At 28.9% G+C, this 9,048-nt stretch overlaps 1 protein-coding gene across 1 annotated transcript; it reads left to right on the forward strand.

The window, feature by feature from the left end:
- The first annotated feature begins 337 nt into the window (after positions 1-337).
- On the forward strand, positions 338-5,611 carry LOC110699592 (inorganic pyrophosphatase 1-like). Its single transcript, XM_021877094.1, has 4 exons — positions 338-594; positions 1,037-1,158; positions 2,980-3,187; positions 4,862-5,611. Exons 1-4 carry the CDS (start codon positions 439-441, stop codon positions 5,228-5,230), a joined length of 855 nt encoding a protein of 284 aa, XP_021732786.1. The 5' UTR covers positions 338-438; the 3' UTR covers positions 5,231-5,611.
- Positions 5,612-9,048: the final 3,437 nt, after the last annotated feature.

Genomic DNA, 9,048 nt, shown 5'->3' on the forward strand with positions numbered 1-9,048 from the left:
AAACTCAAGTTGTTCAAGCAACGTTCACTTTTTTTTTTTTTTTTCGTATGAAAAAACCACACATACTCCATACACTAATAACTACCACTATCATGATTGTCCTACATACTATACGTTGCTTTTAAAACCCATTTAATTTCTGTTATCCTTTTCCCCTTCAAAGTGTATAACCACCAAAAAGAGATACACTTTATGACTTTTCCTAACTCCCTAATACACGAATGGGTGTAATATTCCATGGTATCAAAAATTTTACCCATTAATTTTTATTTTTTTAGTTTTGTTTTTTTTTCATCTTAAATTAGGCCATTAATTTCTATAAATACCCCCTTACTCCTCCTCCAAATTTCCCACCTCTAAACATAAACACAAAGAGTTTTTGCTCTTGTTGAAAACCAAAAAACAAGTTTTTTTTTTAATTCCTCTATTCTATTTCCCATGGGTTCCCAAACTCCAATGGTTGATATCATGGTGGTTTTCGATTTCGATAAAACCATTGTTGATTGTGATACTGATAATTGGGTTATAGATAATCTTGGTTTCACTGAAATGTTCGAAAAGCTTCTTCCTACCATGCCTTGGAATCCTCTTATGGTCTCTTTTTTTTTCTCTGTTTCATCTGTTTTTTTCTCTGTTTTTATTATGATATTTATTTATTTATATATTTATTTATTATAATGCAGAAATAAATACTCACTTTTTAACTCAAAATTTCCTTGCTATAATTAAAATTGAAAAAAATGCACTAATAGAAAAAAATATGGACTTTCCTATACAACTGATGCAGTACATGTTGCATTATTGGAGATTTATTATGGACTATAAACTTGTGAAAATTAAAATGGAAAACTATAAAAATGCTACTATTTCTAATGAAAACAGGCATTAAATTCTAGTCAAAAAATCGAAAAAACACACATTTTTTTTTACTAATCAATATGGAAGAACTAACAAGCTTTAATTACTTCTCAAAAATGTTAAAAAGATAATAAGCTTACTAATTATATTACTGAAAAATTGGATTTGTGAATGACAGGATTTGATGATGAAGACGATGCATGAGAAAGGAGTGACAAAGGATGATATAGTAGAGGTCTTAAACAGAACTCCTATGCATGATCGTATCATTCCCGCCATTAAATCTGCTTATGATGCTGGGTATTTTTCTTGCTTTTTTTTCTCTATTAATGGATGATTGGTCACAAATCATTTAGAACATGATATTTTCATTCATTTTTTTTACTGTTTTTTTTCATGTTTACCGAGTACGGAGTAAATTTTATGATGTATAAAGATAAGTAACATCAGTAAGTTAATTTACACAAATTGTGTTGTCGTAAAATTTATTTTATTTTATGATCCCTCTACTTGCAGCTTTCGACTACAAAATTTATGTGCAGAAATAAGGAAAATAATTAATACGGATTGTAGCGCGTTTTGTAGTGTCATGGCATGGGGAACCTTTTTTATGAATTATTTTATGAGCTTTAAAGGTTGTGACAAATTAGAATAAGGGGAATACATTTCATAATACATGAGCTCAAATTGTGCCACAAAAAACCTACTGAGTATTTGGCTAAATTAACCTTTTTTCACAATGTATTGTGATAGTCAATAAAATTGTAATTTGTATCACTTAGATACAGTAATAAAAAATTCCAAGAAACTCAATCAAATAAATATATACACTATCATCTAGCTCTTGCTTTAAAACAATTACTATACTTTAAACATATTGAAATGAAATATTTATTGGGATTAAACTCTCTATTTGATGATTAAAAACAAGATGTATCATATATTAATGCGAAATAAATTTGTTTAATTCAAAAATTCCATACAAAATACACGATGTTTTTTTGTATGTGGCGTCACAAATTATAATAATTATGTGCCAAAAAAAAATTATAATAATTCACCCATTTGATAAGTTAAAGTTGCTTTATAAAAAGATGTGGTAAATTGAAATCGCTCCAAAATATGAAAAGAAGAATGGAAATGATAAACCTTGGAATGAAAGTTAGGGTTATAAAAAAATTTATATAGTGCGAGTTTAATCGTTAGGCTCCTTAAATTTTTGAGGTTGAGAATTTCTGCCTTTAAAATCTATTGATTTAAACCAGAATTTTTCTTCGCAGTTGGGATCCCACACTTCCTTCTAACTGTCTTTTTAATAAAATAATTTTTGTAAGGAAAAAAAAACGCAAAATCAAAGATTCTTCTCAAGGTTACACCTTACTACCTTAGTACTTGTCTAGTTGTCTTCCCAACTTTAAAGGAAGCTTGAAACAATGAAAATAAATAATTTTTAAAAATTATTATTTTAAAGTTATTGTCAGTCACACCCTTATATATTCAAATTCATATTCATATGCACTACAATATATAAATTATTTTTTTTTTGTACGGTAACAATTCATCTACCAAGACCCTATTCGATTTATAAATATACTCAGTGATTAGTTTTTTTTATATAAAACTAAATTTTACCCACTAAAATTGATGTTTACTAATTAATTATATTCTATTTTTGTACCAACTTAACTTGTTTTAAAGATTTTTTTTTTAACTTGTCCTTCAAAATTATTAATTATAATTGACTAAAACTTTTAATGAACTTCATTTATTTTTACCAATTAAAATTGGTTTTTGGAACTTAAATTATATTTACTTATTAAAATTGATTTTTGAAACTTTAATTATTTATATTTATGATGAAAACTTAATTTTACTAATTAAAACTAATCATTACTAACTTAAACATGTTTATAGTGATTTTCTTTGTAACTTGTCGTTTAGAGTTACGGAATACTAATATAATACCGACTAAAATTGATTACTGCATTTAAATTATTTTTACTGATTAAAATGATTTTTGTAGAATATTATTTTTGCTAGGAAAATCAAAGTTGCAATCTTTTTTATAGAAGAATATTATAAGTGAATTGACTTATATTTGTGTGGGACTATGATTGTCAGGTGTGATTTGAGGATCCTTAGTGATGCAAACAGGTTCTTTATAGAAACAATATTGGATCATCATGGTATCAAGAATTATTTTACTGAGATTCACACTAATCCTGGTTATGTGGATGAAAATGGAAGAGTTAGAATATTTCCTCACCATGATTTCACTACTGCTCCTCATAACTGCGACAACATTCTTTGCCCTCCTAACATGTGTAAGGTATATATTTTCTTACATAGTAATATAGTCAAATTTTTTTTCAATTTTATTCATGTACTGTACTTTAATTAGGATAAGATTTATTTATTTTGACATGTGTTTCACAGTGGAGAATGTAAAATAAGATTACCCTTATGCCTGGATTTTATATTCAAGATTCTAACCTTGAAAATAACAAACAAATACTACCTTTGATGTCTAGTTTATTTAGGGTTTATTTTGACAACTTTGTTCACACATACACACACATTTGGCCGTTATCTATGGTTTAAATGTAAATAAAATCATAACCATGTGTGATTTTGTAATATTCATCTCAATTCCCGTTAAAAATAAATATTCATCTCAATATCTACTTCTAATACGAATCTGTCTCTAAAATTTCTCTTATTTCGAGATTTTTTTATAAGACAATTCTGAATAGAAAAAAATTTAGTGATGAAACTAAATTTTTATATTTTATACAAATAAAAAAATTTATTGGACAAAGTTATATTTTGACTAACAAATTGAGTATTTAATTTGATTTAATGAGGCACAAGGAAAAAGCGTTGATTAATTTGGACTTTGCAAAGAAAAAAAAAATCTATAATAGCAAAAAGATTAATTAATTTGAGGAAAGAAAAATACTTTAAAAGAAAATTACTCATTTAGAAAATGATAAATAAATAAATAAAAATTAACCATAAAAATCTGTACTATGTAGAGATAAAAATGTGTAAGAAGTAATCAGATGAATTGGGCCTAAGCCCTATGTAGTCGACTATGAGAGGAAGAGAAGGACGGCCCCATCCACATTCTCCTGACTCCTTTCACATTTTAGACCATCATGTGCTCTAGTCTTAGAGGGCCAACCCCTTTTAAAAGTACTTTTGTTTTGTTCTTGTACTAAATTAACATTTTTAGATTATATGAAAACAAACAAATAATAAATATAATTATATAATTACAAATCAATTTCCTAGAGAAATTTTTGGCCTCATAAAAAAAAATAATAAAATAAAATAAATTTGGGGTAATAATTAAAGGTTTGGCCTCGGTATTATGAGAAAGGTAAAATCAAATATAGTCGAAATAGGCTTGTTTATAATCGTTTTTTTTTAAAACAAGAAATCAAAGAAAGTAGATTCCACTTTTCTGTTCTCAGTTTTCAAAATTATCATGATTTTAATAAGTTTGACTACTTTTTGATTCATTATATGACATATATCAGATGACTTTAAAAACCAAAAAATAGAAAATCACATTGATGTCAAACAGACCCAAAAGCTTTTAAAACTATAATCAATGAAGAATTATTAGTGTTGTTGATTTTGTAGTCCATACCAATATACCATATATATATGATAATTGATATTCTTATATGATTATGTTATTTGTGTATTAAATTCATCCACGATCACATAAAACAAATGTGTTACTTTATAAATATGAGGCATAAATAATATTTGTGTCTAAGTAATAAAACTAAAGAATAGTAGAATCAATGAAGGTAGACAAAATATGTCACTATCAAAATAAGCTAGGTTACAAAGGGTATGAAAGATATTTCCAAAAAAAATGGAAAGGTACATTAATCATTTTTTTTCATCATTTAGTGGAAGAAATAATTTATCTTCTTTTAATTTTCTTTCTAAATCCACTAATAATTTGATTTCTTCTACTAAACAACAGGGTGTAGTGATGGAAAAGCTATTAGCTAATGAAGGGGACAACACATTCATCTATTTAGGTGATGGAAATGGAGATCATTGTCCTAGCTTAAAGCTAAGAGAAGGTGATTGTTGCATGCCTAGGAAGAACTACCCACTTTGGGGTGTAATTTCAAGTAACCCAAAGCTCATCAATGCTAAGATCCATGGATGGTCCGACGGGGGCGATCTCGAACGTGTCCTGCTCTCCCTCATCCATGACTTGTTATCTAATAAGCAAGAGAAGAAAGGTGGGCATCAAAGCTTGGCTAAGGTTGATTTCAAGCTTAAGAATAACGTGCCAAGGCCTTCACGTGAAGTTCTACCGCCAGCACTTTCAGTGTCTCAGTAGTAACGACATTGATTAATAAAACACCCTCCGGCCTCCGTTGGAATTTAGTTGTCACGTGTTATTTTATATTATGTTATCATCTGATAATTATTTTTAGACAGAGGAGATATCTAGATATAGTATCGATCGTGGTTACCATTACCCCATCAAAATTATATTTGAAAAAAAAAATGGTGATTCAAACCCACATAGCCTGCCTTCATATGTTACGAGACTATGAGTGAGCTTAGGATGTGGTCGTATGAAGTATATATAAGCTTTGAGTTTGAGCTAGTTTATTTTAGCCAAATTAAGCTAAATTAGGCATCATAATAGTGTGTACTTTGTTGTAATGATGTAATCTCAATAAGAAGTAAAGGCAAAATAGCCATTTCTTTTTTACATAATGTGAGTGCTTCTTCCTTTATTATCTAATCATTTAACACGAGTGGGTCATTGTATTATTATACCAATTATGACCTAAGACAATTGACACTTCAAAGAAAATTTTAAGTAAAAATTAATAAATTCAATATTTGAATTTGTTTAAGCTAAATTTATTTTGAACCATACTTAGCTTCAAATTCTCCAACTCCATTATTTAAATTAATCATCGTTACTGCATATGCCTTGGGAAAAAAAAATTCCAAGTGATAAAATACCCTAAAATTTTGGCTAGCTAGATACCAAGGTACATATCAAATGAAAAATACCCTAAAAAAACAAATTAAAGATGTTGGAGATAAAAGGTTAATGTGGTAAGTGGATGATGAGAGAAATATATAAAATAAAATAAAAAAGTTATAGAGAGATTTGATAAAGTTAAGAAACAATGATTAGAAAAGCATAAATTGTACGTGGAGTAAGAATGGTTAAATAGATTTGAAATTTGAAAAATACCACCACATAACATACTCATTTTAGTAATTACTACTAAGAGTGTTTTTTTTGTTTTTTTTCTAAATTTTACCACCAACAATTCTTAAAAGCCTCAAATATCACCACCTCTTTAGCCAAACCCTCTATAGTGACGTCACCCTCTTCAATTTCCCTCCATTTCTCCATCTCTTCTCAGCCTTCTTTTCTTCTTCTCTTCTTGAACCTTCATTACTATGCTCACCCACCAAAAGTATTCCCCCGAACAGATACATTCTTCCTTGTTTTCTCTCTCTCCTCTTTCCTTCTCAAAATTGAGTATTCATCATTGTTGTCTGAAAAGGAGCTCAAGGGGGGGGGGGGGGAGGGCAACAACGAAGCACAACTACAACATTGGAGGGGGATTAGGCTTTGGATATTGTTTTGAAATTCAACAAGAAACAATCACATTTTTAGGTAAATGGTAAAAAAAAAAAAAAAAAAAAAACACACAAATTGCAACCTTAATTTGTTCCTAATTAGCATATAAACCCTAATTTCAATTCAAAAACCCCCAACTTGATTTCATATAAACCCTAATTTCAATTCAAAAACCCCAAATTGATTTCAAACCCTAATTCTAATGCAAAAACCCCCAAATTGATTTCAAAAACCCTAGTTAAACATACCATTTTGATAAGATGATTATGCACTTAGTATTGCATTGTTGTTTGCTGGAGTAGCGAATTAAAACCATAATTACCTCATTGATTGCATATTTTTTTGCGAAATTGAGAAGAAAGATGAAGAAGAAGGAAGAACAGAGGTGAGAATCGAGAGAGGAGAGAGGGAAATAGAGGAGGAAGATAGTTAATAGGGCCCACATGACGTCACTATAGAGGGTTTGGGCAAAGAGGTGGTGAATTTTGATGTTTTTAAGAATTGTTTGTGGTAAAGTTAAAAAAAAAAAAAAAAAAAAAAAACTCTTAGTAGTATACTAAAATGAGTATAATAGGTGGTGGTATTCTTCAAATTTTCCTAAAAATTAAAATTAAATATTTAAAACCTTCTAAAATGAACAAAAATACAAAGTGATATGGTAGAACTTACATAGATGAAAGTAATATAAGATGAATAATTACATGGTTCATTAAATCATTTCCATCTTCAAAATATTAGTTAACTAGCTTAAATCCCGTGCCACGCACGATTTTTACAAATTATGTAATGAAAAATGTTAATCTATTTTACGTAATTTTTAACTTGCCCAAAAAAAAAATTAAGCAGAAAAAAAACTTCAATTTAAATAAATTTGTTCCCATAACAAAGACTTTAATTTATTAATGCATTAGACTTTATACAAAAAAAAAATAATTAAAAAAAATAGGGATTATGAGGTTAATACTTGTACGATATACTCACATATCTTTTTATCCCTAATTTTTATTGACACCCATTGCCTGATAAAACATTTAATACAAATTAATTAATTTTTTATATTACTTAGTTATAATTATAATCAATCGTTTTAATTAATAGTTACCGAATGTTATAGATCTATTATAATGGAATGAATATTTGACAAAAAAAAAAAAAAAAAAAAAAAAGTCAAAACACATGTAATTTCTGATTCACTTTTAGTGTAGACAAATTGAAGATTTGAAGGAATAACATATGATGTATTTTCATATTTAAAGATATGACATAATATATAATATATGAAATATGAAATAATAGGTATTGAAAATATTTTATATAAGAATATGAAAATTCTGAAATATTTCTATAATATAAATGGCATGAATCATTTTTATTATATGAAAAATATGTTGTTCAAATAGGAAGGTTATATTATAATACTATGACGAAAAAAAGGAAGAAAAAAGGGTTTTGGAGGGAAAAACCAGCACCAGAAACTGACACGTGTCATTCCTAGTGTATGTTTTAGTATTATGTTATTGATTAAAAAAAATGGACAAAATGATATATTATTATATTCCTTGCTTTTAATAACATATTGTGTTGTACAGCGTGCGGTTGGCCACTTTATGTGGCCGGTTGTAAAAACAAAGCAATCTCTATAATATTGACCGAGTAGCACCTGTAATACTGATCAAGTAACCCCTATAACACTAACAAAGTAACCCCTGTAACACTGACCGAGTAACCCCTATAGCACTAACGAAGTAACCCCCGACCTATTATAGCTGGCCACACAGCGTGACCAGCCACATATAAGAATTTGTGTTGTACAGTTACACTACTTTGTAAAGAAGAAACTAAGCTTTGCCCAAAAAAAAAAAAAAAAAAACCCTAAGACAAATGTACATCATGCAAGTGAGGCACAGTCATGCAGGATTATATCCCTTTCTCTTGATTCTTGTATCACCAATAATATTCTGATCTCCTCAAGTAAGATTGCCAATCATCAAGAAAGTCCAACTTGGAAAAATTGAAGGACAACCTTGTGCTCCTAAGGTGTTCGAGGGGATGTCGGCAAGTAGCAATTGTGTTTAAACACAAGTAGCACAAAATTCATGAACTAGGATTTAAAGAACAAAGTGAAATCTATCTCAATGTTTTAGTATGGGCAAGAAACACAAGTTGGGAGCAATGTAAAGAGTCATCACCTAGATGTGTGAATATGGGTCGGATCAGATTGATTTTGGACTAACTCACAATGATTCAATAGTTTTCAATTCATATTAAAACAAGTCAATTTAACCCCACTAGATTAGGTCAGCTCAAGTCGAGTAATCATCGGGTCAGAAAAGTTGATTATTGGGTCACGATTACTAGCAAGTTGGGTTGACGATATAGGTTACATTGTTTTCTAACCAACTAGTTGGATCTGGTTAAAATTGTTATCATATTAGTCATATACTTGTCAGGTTGTTAACGAGTGAGGTCTCCCTTGGGTTATGTTCATTACAGATCAGCCGTATTTGATTGAGTCGTGTGCAAATCATTTTGGGTTTAGATTA

Source organism: Chenopodium quinoa, unplaced genomic scaffold, assembly GCF_001683475.1.
Source record: "Chenopodium quinoa cultivar QQ74 unplaced genomic scaffold, ASM168347v1, whole genome shotgun sequence".
NCBI classification, from domain to species: Eukaryota; Viridiplantae; Streptophyta; class Magnoliopsida; order Caryophyllales; family Amaranthaceae; genus Chenopodium; species Chenopodium quinoa.